The sequence below is a fragment of the Gossypium hirsutum genome, chromosome D08 (genome assembly GCF_007990345.1).
Source record: "Gossypium hirsutum isolate 1008001.06 chromosome D08, Gossypium_hirsutum_v2.1, whole genome shotgun sequence".
Classification (NCBI taxonomy): domain Eukaryota; kingdom Viridiplantae; phylum Streptophyta; class Magnoliopsida; order Malvales; family Malvaceae; genus Gossypium; species Gossypium hirsutum.
The window spans coordinates 65,491,093-65,507,137 of NC_053444.1; the positions used below are offsets into that span (position 1 = coordinate 65,491,093).

Sequence of the window (16,045 nt, forward strand, 5' to 3'; positions counted from 1 at the left end):
AACACGAGAATTTTTTTTGAAAACACGAAAACACGAAAATTTTCAAACACGGGAATTTTTGAAAACACCAAAATTTTTTATTCGCGAGAATTTTTGAAACACGAAGATTTTTTGAAAACACGGAAATTTTTTGAAAACACGGAAATTTTATTATTATTTTGAAACACGAGAAATTTTAAAGAAATGAAAATTTTTGAAACACGATTTTTTTTAAAATACCGTATTTAACACGAATCGATGATATTCACCCCGACATGGCGATGAAATCGTCGAATTAGTGTCAAACTGATTCAATTTAATATTTAATCGGGATTCTAATAAAACACGAGAATTTTTATTAAAATACGTGGAATTTCGAATATTTTCGATTGTTAGAAGGGCGTCCCGTATTTAACACGAGTCATCGATATTCACCCAACATAGCGATGAAATCAACGGCTCGATGCTAAACCGGCTCGTTGCCTTACGCATTAAAATATATATATTTATTTTAAACATGCAAATAAAATAACATAATAATATTTCTAAAAAAACTATTAAAAATGCTAATTTAAATAAAATACCATTTAAATAAATTAAATAAATTAAAATGGATTTAAAAAAAATTACCCAAAGCCCAAAGTTGTGGGCTTGAAGGACAGGCCTTTTTTTTGCTTTGAATTGGGCCTTAGTGGGCTTGGGCTACTGGAACTATTGGGCTGCTGTATGGGTGGCTTGCTGGAGCTGCTGGGCGTTGGGCTGGGCAGTGGCCTGTTGGGCAGTGGCCTGCTGCGGGTTGTGGGCCTGCTGTTTTGGGCTTTTGCTGCTGGATCAGCCCGCTGATTCTGCACTAGTCTGCTGCTGCTATTTTTTATTCTTTGTTTTTTTCTTTTTCTTCTATTTTTCTTTTTCTTTCTTTTTCTTTTTTCTTTCTATTTTCTTTCTTCTCCTTCCTCTTCATCTCTCGAACCCTAGCCCGCCGCCGCTTATGCCGCGGTTACGATCCCCGCTTGGTGGTGCGACGGTGGCCGGTATCTCCTCTCCTCTTTTTTCTTTTCTTTCTTTCCTTTCCTTTTCCTTTCTCTCTTTCTCTCTTTTTGGTTGCTGTTTTTTCTTTGCTTGCTGTTTTTATATATTTTTTGCTTGTTGCTTTGTTTGCTTGTGTAGGGGCGACGGTGGTGGTGGCGCCATGGTGGCGGTGCGACGACGGTGGTTGCGGGAGCGCGACGGTGATGAGGGCCCTTTTGCTGCTTTTTTTTCTTGATTTTTTGCTGCTGTTTTCTTAATTTTTTTCTTTTTCTTTTGTAAAAATCCAACCCCCTCTCCTTTCCTCTCACTTTCTTCTTTTAAATCTTTCAACTTTGTCTCTTTCTTCTTTGTTTTCAGGTGGCAGCGGAGGAGGAGGAGGTACGCCAGACGACCGATTGGGCGTGTCAGGCGTGGAGAACGGGGCACGCCCGAATGCTGATTGGGAGTAGTCTTGTCATGCCCAGAAGGACTAAATTGTAACGGGTGCAAAGTTTATGGGGCAAAAATGCAAATTTAGGAAAATATGGGGCTAAAATGTAATTTCTTAAAAGTTAAGCTGTCAAAATGTAATTTAAAGAAAATTTAGGGGTTTAAATGTAATTTATAGAAAAGTTTGGGGTCAAAATATAAATTTCAAAAAGTATAGGGGCTAAAATGTAATTTATATTTTTTGTATTTTTTTTAGATTTTTTACTATTATTTTATTTATATTTAAAACAGAAATTAAAAAAATAGGCTAAAACAAGTTGAAAATTAAATCTTAATGGGCTTAATCATTGGCCACCCCTTTCCGACCCGATTTCAGTGACCCGAAGGACTCCGACGACGGCGCACGTGGGGAGGTTCGGGTATGTTTCCTTCTCCCCTCTTTCTCTATTAATAGTTTCACTTTTTAATAGATTTGTAAATGAAAAAAAATAGGTGAAAAAAGAAAAAAAAATAATCGATTGAAAAACGAAGAACAGTACCCTTTTTTATATTTCTGATTCTCTGATATGCGTTTTTTACAAAGAAAATCGAAGAAGAAAAAACAGTGATAAGCTTCGGCCTTTATAGCCGATTTCAAACTCCTAAATCAATTGTTTTTATCATTTTGCGTTTGGATTGTGCTTGTTTGTCATTTTCTGTTTTGTCTCTGTTGCAGGCGATCTAACGAGCGTGGAGGGGCAATGGGACACGACGACGGTGGCATGCGAGGGTGTGAAGCGGCACTGGAGGCTGAAGACCTAGGTGCGGCGCACCTAAGGTTTTCCCTTGGCTGAAAGCTACTGAATTTGTGGGCTAAGGTTTTAATTTTTTTTGGTCTGTTGGGTTTGAATTAGGCTGGTCCAATTTTAGGTTAGTGGGCTTTAGTTTAGCTACTAGGCCTGGGTCAAAAATTGGTCTGTACAATTTTCACACGTATACGTATGTAATAAGATTTCTAGTATAGATAATATGGTTGATTGAGCTAATGTCACGGATCAACTCAATATTGTATCTTTTCAAAAAAAAATTAATATTGAATTTTCCTTTCACCAATATGATAACATTTTGATAACATATTAACACGATAACATTTTAAGTGCTATAGAAAAATAAAAATACCAATGATAAGCAATTGGAACACATTTGATATTCTTAATATGATGTATTTATCTATTTAAATTTTTTTTACTCACAACTTAAATTAATTTTTCATTTTAATTTTGTGCATTTTGCATATGTATTGTTATTATTAGTTTCAAATCATATATTTTATAATTTATTGTATAGTGTTTTCAAACACACACTTATATACCAAATATGCAATTTCTAACCTCATAAAATTTTTAGTATTTATAAAAAACAGATGATAAATAATTCATATTTGCATATAGGTGAATATCAACTCTAGTTGGCTTTGACTTTTAAGTTTATTGGGATATGAGATCTTCTTAACTAGGTTCATACTTATCAGTAAGATGTAATTGAAGTCCCGGAATGAGTTGCAGGCAGAAGTTACCAGGAGCTTGATGTTTTGCTAACGCCTTTCGTAACACCAAAAGTTGCCACAACAGCAGCGCCAGCAAGCATACCAGCGGGAATATGGCCTTCAATTTGGAAACTTGTGGCAAAGCCTGTTTTGCAATACACAGCGAAGTGCTGAGAGTTGTTAGTAAACATGTCGTAGGGGCCAAAATCATTCCGTTCAAGTAAATCAGTTGCGATGCTAATAACTTCATGAGGAGGCTTGGAATCGTATGGGCATCAAGTACCACGTTTTCTTGCAATGAATTCTAAAAGGGGAACTCCATAGTCAAAGATCTGGATCATTCCACCATCAAGGAAACAATCTATGCATACTTTTGCTATTTCACCATTTTCGACTCGCTTGTCTCCACATTTATGGCATCCAGGTAGCTCCCCAAGTTTCTTGGCTGCTCCTCGGAGATGAATCACCATGCCATCCCCCATATATATTCCTGCAATGCTCAATCAAAAACACCCAATGTTTATGTGTATTGAGATCACGTGTTTAAGATTGCTGCCATTTAGTTTTTTTCTGTTGCTAAGTTTGAATAATTCTCTTTTACTTTAGGAGCTTAGTTTTTCGATTTGTTTGGTATATTGTTACTAGATTCTTAGCAGATTTTTAGAACCTCTTTTTTCTATTTTTAGTATTGAACTTTTGTATTTAAATCGTTGAGGTGCAAATCAATTATTATTCCAGTCTTTAATTATTTTCTATCTTGAAACTTTCTTTCTCTTCTTTCTGCTTCAAATCTCTAGATCAATCATCAAAGTTCGAGTTCTAATCACCAAAAAATTGGTATCGAAACTATTTTCTTGAGGGATCTGTGAGGTTATTTGCGTGTTAAGATGGAAGGAGAGTCTAGTTTTTCAGTTCCTGCACCACCAATCTTCAATAGAGACAATTACCAGATGTGGGCAGTTCGCATGGAGACTTACCTGGAGCCTTTAGATCTTTGGAAAGCTGTAGAAGAGGATTACGAGGTCCCACCACTTCCAGCAAATCTTACTGTGGCCAAAAGGAAAAGAAGGCAAGGAAATCAAAGGCAAAAGCTTGCTTATTTGCAGCTATGTCTCAAATGATTTTCACACGAATAATGTCTCTAAAATCAGCAAAAGAAATCTGGGATTACCTCAAGGCTGAGTATGCAGGAGATGAGAGGATTCGTGGAATGAAAGTCCTGAATCTAATTAGGGATTTCGAGTTACAGAAGATGAAGGAGTCTGAGTCAGTGAAAGAATATTCTGACAGACTTCTTAGCATTGCCAACAAGGTGAAATTGCTTCGTTCTGAGTTGAACGACTTTAGAATTGTAATAAAGCTGCTAGTCACTATTCCAGAGAAGTTTGAAGCCACCATTACTACTCTGGAGAACACCAAGGACCTATTAAAGATTTCTCCTGCAGAGCTCTTGAATGCTTTACAAGCACAAGAGCAAAGAATATCCATGAGTCAAGAGGGAGTGATAGAAGGTGCCTTACCTGTCAAGCATCAAGACAACAACAGGTATAAAAAGAAGAAAAATTTTAAGAACCAGTTGACGAGTGAAGAAAATTCATCAGGCAATTATCAGAAGAGCAAAAGAGGAGGTGTCAAGAAATCCTATCCACCTTGTCACCATTGTGAGAAGAAAGGTCATTCACCATTCAAATGTTGGAAAAGACCTAACGCCAAATGCTCCAAATGCAATCAACTTGGACATGAAGTAGTGATTTGCAAGTTCAAAGGCCAGGTGTAAGAAGTACATGCACAGGTAGTTGATCAAGAAGAAGAAGATCGATTGATCGTGGTTACTTGTTTCTCAGGCAGAGAATCAAGTGAGAGCTGGTTGATTGATAGTGGGTGCACAAATCACATGACGTATAACAAGAAGCTCTTCGAGGAATTGAGAAACACTGAAGTCAAAAGAGTGAGGATTGGAAATGGTGAGTACTTAGAAGTCAAGGGAAAAGGCACAGTAACTATTACAAGTTATAAAGGTACAAAATTTATTTCAAATGTTTTGTTTGTACCTAAAATTGATCAAAATCTCTTCAGTGTTGGTCAGTTATTGGATAAATGCTATAAAGTGCTATTTGGGAATAAGCAGTGCTTGATCAGAGATGCTAATGGCAGAAACTTGTTCAATGTCAAAATGAAGGGAAAAGTTTTGCTCTTAATCCAATGGAAAATGAGCAAATTACTTTTAAACCCAGAGTTAGTGCCACTGAGACTTGGCACAAGAGACTTGGGCAGTTTCACAATCGAGGATTGCTTCAAATGCAGTCGAAAAAGCAGGTGGAAAGACTTACAGACATTGATGATGATCTACCTCATTTTTGAGCTTGCAAATTTAGGAAACAACATATACAACCCTTTCCTAAACAAGCCTAGAGAGCCTCGAAGAAGTTACAGCTTGTTCATACTGATCTTTGTGGTCCTCAGAGAACGCCATCGTCAAATGGTAACCTGTATTACATAGCCTTTATCAATGACCTAACAAGAATGTGTTGGATTTTCTCGTTGAAACAAAAATCAGAAGTTGCTGGTGTCTTCTGGAAATTCAAAGCCAGAGTTGAGAATGAAAGTGGATGCATGATTTAGATTTTAAGATCTAATAATGGTAAGGAGTACAATTCAAAAACCTTTAATAGGTTTTGTGAAGAGGATGAAATTGAGCATCAGTTGATGGTGCCATACACTCCACAATAAAATGGAGTCAGTGAAAGGAGGAACAGATTCATAATAGAGATGACTCGATGTATGCTTCATGAGAAGAATCTTCCAAAAAGCTTTTGGGGAGAAGCTGCAAACACTGCTGTGTTCTTGTAAACAAAAATTAAAATTTGTTGGTGTGTTTTGGAAATTCAAAGCCAGAGTTGAGAATGAAAGTGGATGCATGAATCAGATTTTAAGATCTGATAATGGCAAGGAGTACACTTCAGAAACCTTCAATAGGTTTTATGAAGAGGTTGGAATTGAACGTCAGTTGACGGTGCCATACACTCCACAACAAAATGGAGTCAGTGAAAGGAGGAACAGATTCATAATGGAGATGACTCGATGTATGCTTCATGAGAAGAATCTTTCCAAAAGATTTTGGGAAGAAGCTGCAAACACTACTGTGTTCTTACAAAATCAGATTTCAACAAAAGCTGTGAAGGATCAGACGCCATTTGAAGCTTGGTATGGTTACAAACCTTATTTAAAGTTCTTTAGAGTGTTTGGCTGTCTGTGTTTCACTTACATTCCACAGGTCAAGCGTGATAAGATTGACAAAAAGACAGAAGCTGGCATTTTTGTTGGGTATAGCACTATATCTAAAGCTTACAGAGTCTTTCAACCACACACTGGACGTGTTATTGTGAGCAGAGATGTTTATTTTCTTGAAAATGAGTAATAGAATTGGGAAGACTCGACCAGGACGAACCAAACTTCTAGTGCACCAAATCATTTTACCATTGGCAACACGTTAGAAGAGCTTGAAGATGAAGGGCAAGATGTTTTGGCTGATGATACACCTGTCAAATGTACAAGGTTGTTCTCCGACATTTACCAAAGATGTAACATGGCATTTGTGAGCCTGCAGGGTATCATGATGCAAAAAACAGTCAACATTGGATGGCTGCAATGAAGAAGGAGCTTTCGATGATCGAGAAAAACAATAATTGAGAGTTGGTTGATCGACCTCTGGACAGAAAGATAATTGGAGTAAGATGGGTGTTCAGAACGAAACTAAATCCCGATGGTTCAGTTAACAAATTCAAAGCAAGACTTGTTGTGAAGAGATATGCACAAGTCTTTGGAGTCGATTATTTAGAAACATTTGCACCTGTTGCCAGGCTATACACTGTAAGGTTACTGCTTGCTCTTGCTGCACAAAAGAACTAGAAAGTTTTTCAGTTAGATGTTAAATCTGCCTTCCTAAATGGATTATTGCAAGAAGAAATCTTTGTCGAGCAACCTGAATTTTTTGTAAGCAGAGGCAATGAAGACAAAGTTTACTTACTGAAGAAGGCTCTGTATGGCCTAAAACAGGCTCCACGAGCATGGTATAGCAGAATTGATGGTCATTTGTTGGGTCTTGGCTTTCAGAAAAGTCAATCTGAGCTCATACTATATGTCAAGCATGAAGGTACAAACACTTTAGACATTTCTCTTTATGTAGATGACTTATTGATTACAGGGAACAATCTCGATCAAGTTAATCAGTTCAAATTGGAAATGAAAAAGGCCTTCGAAATGATAGACCTTGGTTTGATGTCTTATTTCCTTGGCATTGAGATCAAACAAAGCCAAGATGAAGTGTTCATCTGTCAAAGAAAGTATGCAAAGGAGATACTTAAAAAAATTCATATGGAAGATTACAAGGCAATGAGCACTCCTATGAATCAAAAAGAGAAGCTAATCAAAGATGATGGTTCTGCCAAATTCATTGAAGCTGAGTTCAGGAGTTTGGTAGGTTGTCTAATGTACTTAACAGCAACCAGACCTGACATATTGAATGCTGTAAGTATTCTCTCCAGATTCATGCATTGTCCCAATGAGACTCACATGAGAGCTGTAAAAAGAGTTATCAGATACATCAAGGGACCTGAAGTTATGGAGTGAAGTTTTTAAAGCACAGGGAATTGAAGTTAATTGGTTTCTCTGACAGTGATTGGGGTGGCTCAACTGATGATATGAAGAGTACCTTTGGTTATTGTTTTTGCCTTGGATCAGGCATGTTCTCTTGGAGCTCGAAGAAGCAAAAAACTGTAGCTCAATCCACTGCTGAGGCAGAATTTGTGGTTGCAACAGCAACAGTTAACCAAGCTCTCTGGTTAAGGAAGATTCTTGTTGATCTAAACATGGAGCAGAAGCAAAGCACAAAGATTCTAGTTGATAACCAAGCTGCCATTGCAATCTCTAACAATCCAGCCTTTCATGGGAAGACTAAGCATTTCAACATCAAGTTATTTTTTGTTTGAAAAGTTCAAAAGAGTGGTGATGTGTCTCTTTGTTACTGCAAATCTGAAGATCAAATTGCAGATATCTTCACCAAACCATTACCACTTAGCAAGTTTGAAAGCTTTAGGAAGAAACTTGGAGTTTGCAGCATCTAAACAAGGAGGAGTGTTGAGATCACGTGTTTAAGATTGCTGCCATTTAGTTTTTTTCTGTTGCTAAGTTTGAATAATTCTCCTATACTTTAGGAGTTTAGTTTTCCGAATTGTTTGGTATATTGTTACCAGATTCTTAGCAGATTTTTAGAAACTCTTTTTCTATTTTTAGTCTTGAACTTTTGTATTTAAATTGTTGAGGTGCAAATCAATTATTATTCCAGTCTTCAATTATTTTCTATCTTAAAACTTAATTTCTCTTCTTTCCGCTTCAAATCTCTCGGTCAATCATCAAAATTCGAGTTCTAATCACCAACAATGTGTGTGTATACATGTTGTGATCTTCTGGGTATATGGATAAAAAATTGAAAAGAAATAGAAGCAAACCATGGTGATCATAGAGACCTCCCTTTCTTTCACAGTAGATGTGATCCCCTGGTTTAGGAAGCCTTGGTTTGCTTTGTGGCTGTCCCATTTTTGATTTCTGGTTAAAATCTTTTGTTTTAAGTTGTGTTTTTAGTAATAAACTAAGGCAAATTTATAGTAGATGTGATTAGAAGAAGCAACAAAAAATCGAGAATCAAATTTAATAAAGAGAAAACATATAATTATGCTTTGAAAGTTTTGGAAAGGAGGTTCTGATGCTTACTAGACAATATTGCTCAAAGGAATCAAACGATCCTTCAATGGTGCCAGTTTACATACCAATGTAAATGCTTGACATGATTTTAGTTGCATTAAAGCCCTTACTGCCTATACCCTTTAGCTCTTTTACGGATAGATTTGAAATAAATTTAAATTATTTGGAAAATATAGTTGTTTAATCATAAATTTTGCTTTATAAATGTGGTGCAGATGAAACCTCTGTTGGAGAAATTATGGTTTCAGCTACAAGAGCAGTTTCAACTTATGTTGTAGCTAGGCTGAAACAATAATTTATCATGTTTAGAACTGATAATCATTTTAGCTGCTAAATCTATTTGAATGTTGAACTCATAATCTGTTGCAAGCTTTCATGGCACATCTTAGAAGATTAATCTAACGAAGGAACAAATCATAAATGATTGAATTTCAATTCATCATCCAAATCAAATTTCCTAGTTTATGGAAACTGGATTGAGTGATTTAAAGAATATCTTGAAATTTTCATTATTTATCCTAATAAAGTAGTCCTATTTTGTAAGATACTTTGGTGGGAATTGTTATTGGAAAATTTATAGCTGCCTTTTTTGATAGAAAATTTAGTAGAAAGTGATCTAGATTTTTTTGTATAAGTGTAAGTTTGGCATATAGTGAGTTGTAGGATTTAAATCCGTCAATATCTAGTGCCCTTAGTGTAGTGATTTTGTTTATATGTACTTGTAATTTTTCGAAAAATTTGGTTTAATAAAATATCCATCAGTATCATTAATATATTCATATATTGTCTTTAATGGTTTTTGCACGTAAAGAAAAATGAAAACAAATATTAGTTAGTAAACTATAGTTTACTAATTACCTAAAGTTTAACTAATATTAAGCGGTATTATGTGGTCGGATCGTAATAAGAAAAGGCAACTTATATTAGTAGATAATCCAATCATGTTCTTAGATAATCAAAATTGAACAAATCGATTGAAAAACTAATATGTCACCTATCAAATCCAATTGGAGAGATACATTATCTTGGTATTGAAGCAAATGACTCTTAGAAGATAGAGATATAAAAGTGACTGACTTGGCTGATGGTATATGGGATAGAATCCAAGTAAAATAGATCCTAGATTTGTTTATGAATAGTAGAGAAGGTCGTTCAATAGAAAGCTGAGATAGACTTAATCACCTCGTACAGAGCACATATATAAATTTAGTTAAAGTTTAATGTTATAAATATCACAAGACTCGATTTAAAAAAAAAGTCAAACTTCCGTTGTGTCTAAAAATATTATTTTCTAAACCGATGTTTCCAACAAAATCATCACTTGTACATGGTTGAAATCGAACTGTGTAACTAATCTTTTTGTGTTGTTTTTCTTCACTTGCTAGTCTCCTCAGTTATAACTACTCGTATAAGTACTCAAATACCAATGCAAAAATCACTTGTTTCTTCTATTTATTATCAGAGCGAGACACTTGACATAGTAAGCGGTGATTTTGATATTAATTTTTGAAAGGTTATTGCGTTTTACAAACCCATGTTGGATGGATCCAATTAGGAATATTGAAAGGCAAAGATGAAGACTTTTATAAAATCAATCGATGAAAAGACTCGGCGTGCAATTCTCATTGGAAGAGAACCTCTTGCAAGTAACCAATTTCAAGGCTTTGAATGCCATTTTGTGGAAGAAAAATGTGATATTCTTGAAACAATTGAAGCTATAGATGCTAATCATAAAATTTGACTTTCGAAATTCTGGTGAATGAAGCTTTTAATGAATTTTATGCCAATTTGTATGTTCTATCAAATTTGCTAGGTTTTTAAATCTCTTTCCGAGAGATTTTGTTATCAATGTAACTGTTATTAAAGAGACAAATGATATATGTGTATGGATAAAGTCATATGTATATATATAGTTATGTTTTGAGCATAAACTAAAATAAAATTTTAATACATATGATAAGAACAAGTAACATAAACTCAAGAATCAAATTTAATAAAGAAATATACCTATAATTTGAAGCTTTAGGAAAGGAGGTTCTTATGCTTGCTGGACAATATTGTTCAAAGGAATCAAATTTAAGATATTCTAAAAATATAGTTGATTTATGATCAATTTATCCTATAGATGTAGATGTAACTTTATTGACATGGTTGTTTTATACAAACAAGTTAAGATGTTAAAATTTCATGTAATTAATTTTGGGTGACTCAAATTTAATAACTCATATTAATAATAATTCATATGTAATTAATTTAACTTAGTTTGATTCTATTATTTGTATCTGAAGTGAAAATATATTCATAATTTTTATTGGTATTATTTGTATGTTTTAGTACAGGTTGAGGAAAGTAGTACATCACACATTTTTGCAATACTCCACTAATATTATATTATATTTTATATATATATATATATTATACCACAAAAACCCAAGTTCAAGTGGCTGTTTATTTCATAAATCATGGCTGATGAGTCCTTAGTTGATCTTTAGTGGTAAGGGCTTCATAGATCACTTTGGTAGCATGATATCCAACAGCACCAACCAAGTTAAACCCAAATAACCTCGTACAGAGCACATATATAATTTCAGTTAAAGTTTAATGCTATAAATATCACAAGACTCGATTTAAAAAAAAAATCAAACTTCCGTTGTGTCTAAAAACCTTGTTTTCTAAACCGATTTTTCCAACAAAATCATCACTTGTACATGGTTGAAATCGAACTGTGTAACCAATCTTTTTGTGTTGTTTTTCTTCACTTGCTAGTCTCCTCAGTTATAATTACTCGTATAACTACTCAAATACCAATGCAAAGATCACTTGTTTCTTCTATTTATTATCAAAGCCAGACACTTGACATAATAAGCGGTGATTTTGATATTAATTTTTGAAAGGTTCTTCTGTTTTACAAACCCATGTTGGATGGATCCAATTAGGAATATTGAAAGACAAAGATGAAGACTTTTATAAAATCAATCGATGAAAAGACTCGGCGTGCAATTCTCATTGGAAGGGAACCTCTTGCAAGTTGCAACCAATTTCAAGGCTTTGAATGCCATTTTGTGGAAGAAAAATGGATCCAATTAGGAATATTGAAAGACAAAGATGAAGACTTTTATAAAATCAATCGATGAAAAAGACTCGGCGTGCAATTCTCATTGGAAGGGAACCTCTTGCAAGTTGTAACCAATTTCAAGGCTTTGAATGCCATTTTGTGGAAGAAAAATGGATCCAATTAGGAATATTGAAAGACAAAGATGAAGACTTTTATAAAATCAATCGATGAAAAGACTCGGCGTGCAATTCTCATTGGAAGGGAACCTCTTGCAAGTTGTAACCAATTTCAAGGCTTTGAATGCCATTTTGTGGAAGAAAAATGTGATATTCTTGAAACAATTGAAGCTATAGATGCTAATCATGAAATTTGATTCTCGGAATACTGGTGAATGAAACTTTTAATGAATTTTATGCCAACTTGTCTGTTCTATCCAATTAGCTAGGTTTTTAAATCTCTTTCCGAGAGATTTTGTTATCAAAGTAACTGTTATTGAAGAAGCAAATGATATATGTGTATGGATAAAGTCATATGTATATATATAGTTATGTTTTGAGCATAAACTAAAATAAAATTATAATACATATGATAAGAACAAGTTACATAAACTCAAGAATCAAATTTAATAAAGAAATATACCTATACTGTGAAGCTTTTGGAAAAGGAGGTTCTTATGCATGCTGGACAACATTGTTCAAAGGAATCAAATTTAAGATATTGTAAAGTTATAGTTGATTTATGATAAAAATTTATCCTATAGATGTAGATGAAACTTTATTGACATGGTTGTTTTATACAAACAAGTTAAGATGTTATAATTTTATGTAATTACTAATAATTCATATGTAATTAATTTAACTTGAAATTAAGTAGTTTGATTATATCTTAAATACAAGTCAAATAAGCTAATCGAATTGGTTGAAATATAGAAATCTTCGTCCATGGTCGCTAAGGAAGTTGTTTGCGGAAATTGAAGATGGATGTAGACATATTGCTGAAATCCAGTTTGCAGTCAGTAATCATAAAAAGAATAGAATGGTGGAAACTTTAGCAAAGGTAAGCATGTCAAGGAAAAACTTCTTTAAAGCTGCTTGGTGAGTTGCTGTTGAAGCAAGTGAATGATGCTGGGTTGGTCTGCTGTTTTCTGCAGCAGAGTACAACGGGGAAATCTATTGTTGAAGTTGTTTTTGTCTGCTGCTTAGCAATATTTGCTAGGTTGTTTTGTTTTTTTCATTTTAAAAAAAAAACTGTTATTGAACATGTTTGGATTGTTCTCAACGTATTTCACTGAATTTGCAAAAAAAAAAAAAGAGTTAGACTTAATGACTAACTAATATAATGTTAGCATTAATCCATATAGTGCATAGCTAGAGGATTGGCCGGGGCCCGATCCCCTTAAAATGAAAAATTTTCAATTCAAGTCTTTTAAAATTTTTAAAATTTTAAATTAATAAAGGTAAAATTGTGTTTTGCCTCCTAAAAATGATAAAATTTTTATTTAATTATTTAAAATTATAAAGATATATTAAAATGATAAAATTATATTTTTAGTATCGTAAAAATTACAATTTAATTTCGGTTCTAAAATTTATTTTTAACTTCGACCCCTAAATCTATACAAGTAATTCAATTCAAATGAATTAACTAAACAACTAACCAGAATAAATATGAGAGAGAAAATAAGAGATTCGATTATTTGTATAGTACATCCACTTTTGCAATACTCTACAAATATTATATATATTTATATTATACCACAAAAACCCAAGTTCAAGTGGCTGTTTATTTCATAAATCATGGCTGATGAGTCCTTAGTTGATCTTTAGTGGTAAGGGCTTCATAGATCACTTTGGTAGCATGATATCCAACAGCACCAACCAATTTAAACGCAAATAACCTTGCTGTTTGATTGCTCATGGCCATGCCCGTTTTGCAATGCACCGCGAAGTCCTCGCAGTTGTTGAGGAAAAAATTGTAGCTCCCGAAGCTCTTGTCTTCGAGCAGACGATTGGCGGTTTCGACGACTTCGTTTGCCGGTCTGCAATCCCAAGTGCTGCAAGAACCAGAGCGTTTGAAAGCCAGTTTTAAGTAAGAAATGTCGTATTCGTAGCGGTAGAGTGAATGGCCATTGAGGAAGCAATCGAGGCAAGTTATGAAGATCCCTGCTTGGGGCTTGAACCCACATCTTTCGCAGGGTCTTAGGTTGTAAGTCTTGCTTGGTCCCATCAGATGAATCACCATTTGATCTCCCACATATATGCCTGGTTTAATCACAGGTCTCCCTTTGATTTAGAAATCATGTAATAACCATTATGTGCGAAATTTAACTGAGAACATACACTTGTATCCAATATCCATTCGACCTAGAACTTAGGTCAATTGCTTCTTTCTTTTTTAACTTTTTTTTTAATTAAAAAAATCACTGAGTGATAATAAATTCATGAATGAATGTTATTGGATTTTCCATCCGAACGAAGCCAAATTAAAATAAGAGGAAATGAAAATAGAGAGGAAGAGAAAATAAGAGGAAGAGAGTGTACCATGGTGAAAATAAAGACGTGATTTCCTATCTGAAAAGATGTGATCTCCTGGTCTTAGATCAGCTATTCTTACTGTTTTCATCTCTTTAATTCCCTCGCCCTTTAAACTTCAATATGTTTGTTATACGTCCTTCTTTAACCCCCCCTCCCCTATATATAGAATTGTAATGCTGAAGCCAGAACATTCAACCACGCGTTGTATGACTATTATTATTCCGATTCAATGTCAATTTTTTTTTCAAAGTTACATTAAATATGATTTAATGTGTAATTATGTATATGAATTTTAATTTTGTATAATTTTTTATTTGATTCAATTCTTATAAATTATTGACACAGTTGTTGATATAACATCATTTTATATTTATATTTATATATTGCGTATATAAATAATTATATTTGTTTAATATAAAAATAAATTGATGTATTTATTTCTTTAAATGTGTATGATTAAATCAAAATTAAAGTTTTAAGTATATATTTGAATAACAATTAGAGTTTCACGTGTATAGTTTTTTCTCCAAGCCGTTTGTTTCTTATCTTTTGTTTTGCCCGGTGAGACTGGCTATCGCCAGCCTTTTTCTCCCTCCCACCGGCCATTTCTTTCTTCCTTCTTCTCATTCACTCCACATGTCTTCTCTCTTTTCAGTTTGCAGATTTATTTTGTGGGCATCTTTGTTGTTTTCACAAGTTGTGACTGACAGATGACGACGTTTGTCGTTCGCTAAAACTCCACCAGCCATCAGTAGTTTTTCAAAATAATAAATTATTTCATGAGTCGATTTGGATCCGTGCTTTCTTAAGTTTTATAATTTTTTTTTGTTTTTCAATTGTTTAATATATTTTCAGTTTTAAAAGTTTTATCTGCTCTTATAGAACATTTTTTAGTATTACTTATGCATGTAACCTTAGTTTTACAAGTGATTTTAGAGATAGTTTTGTTGCCATCCTCTCTAGTTTGGTGAATGCTTGATTCTTTTGTCAATTTTTGCTCGCCACTTTGGATCATTCGAGACTGATTTCTTTATCGTATTAAGTATTTGCAAACACTCCAGATCTGTCGTACTTGAGTTATTACAAAGCCAATTGTGTTAGAATTGTGTGACCCAAATTCTAAGAGATTGCTTGCAAGTCAAGTTAAACAAAAATATATTTTCTTTCTAAAAGATTTAGTATTTATTAGTATAATATATTTAGCATTTATTAGTATAGTTTATTTGACTTACTAATTTAGCCTATAAATAGGCTCTTTTACAATCTTAGAAATAAGACACCTATTAGATTAGAACTCATAACACATTCAGAGAATTTTGTGTTTATGTTTTCGGGTTCTTTTTTTTTCGGGTTTAGTTTTTATCTCCATTTTTTGTACTCTTCATTCTTTTGCCATTATAGTAAAATTATCTTTGCCTGTGGTTTTTTATCCTCTTTAGAGGGGTTTTTCCACGTTAAATTTGTGTGTTCATCTTCTCAATTTCTTCTGCTATTTTTACTTGTTTGTTGCTTAATCGGGACGATCCTAACAGGTGGTATCAGAGCTAGTTTAACTTTCATAGATCAGCCCGTTCAGAGATGGCAGCAACAAGGTTTGAAATTGAGAAGTTCGATGGTGAGACAAATTTCAATTTGTGGCAAGTTCGGATGATGGAAAATCTAGTTCAAAATGGCTTGAAAAAGGTTGTTACAGGGAAAAAGCCTGAGAATCTAATCAAACAAAATGGGAAGAGC

General features: G+C 33.9%; 1 protein-coding gene across 1 annotated transcript; it reads right to left on the reverse strand.

Moving 5' to 3' along the window:
• Window positions 1-11,140: 11,140 nt before the first annotated feature.
• Window positions 11,141-14,468, reverse strand: LOC107898388 (protein LEAD-SENSITIVE 1). The gene is made up of 3 exons (XM_016823883.2): window positions 14,318-14,468; window positions 13,656-14,038; window positions 11,141-11,266 (listed from the first exon to the last, which is right to left on the reverse strand). The coding sequence occupies exons 1-3, from the start codon at window positions 14,397-14,399 to the stop codon at window positions 11,183-11,185; spliced, it is 549 nt and encodes a 182-aa protein (XP_016679372.1). The 5' UTR covers window positions 14,400-14,468; the 3' UTR covers window positions 11,141-11,182.
• Window positions 14,469-16,045: the final 1,577 nt, after the last annotated feature.

What these genes read in the sequence shown, in the direction of transcription:
- LOC107898388 (XM_016823883.2), bottom strand. Translation starts at nt 14,399, where the DNA reads ATGAAAACAGTAAGAATAGCTGATCTAAGACCAGGAGATCACATCTTT. An exon ending in ACGTCTTTATTTTCACCATG is followed by an intron (nt 14,039 to 14,317) that starts GTACACTCTCTT and finishes TGATTAAACCAG; the next exon opens with GCATATATGTGGGAGATCAA. An exon ending in GGTTATTTGCGTTTAAATTG is followed by an intron (nt 11,267 to 13,655) that starts GTTGGTGCTGTT and finishes GGGTTTAACTTG; the next exon opens with GTTGGTGCTGTTGGATATCA.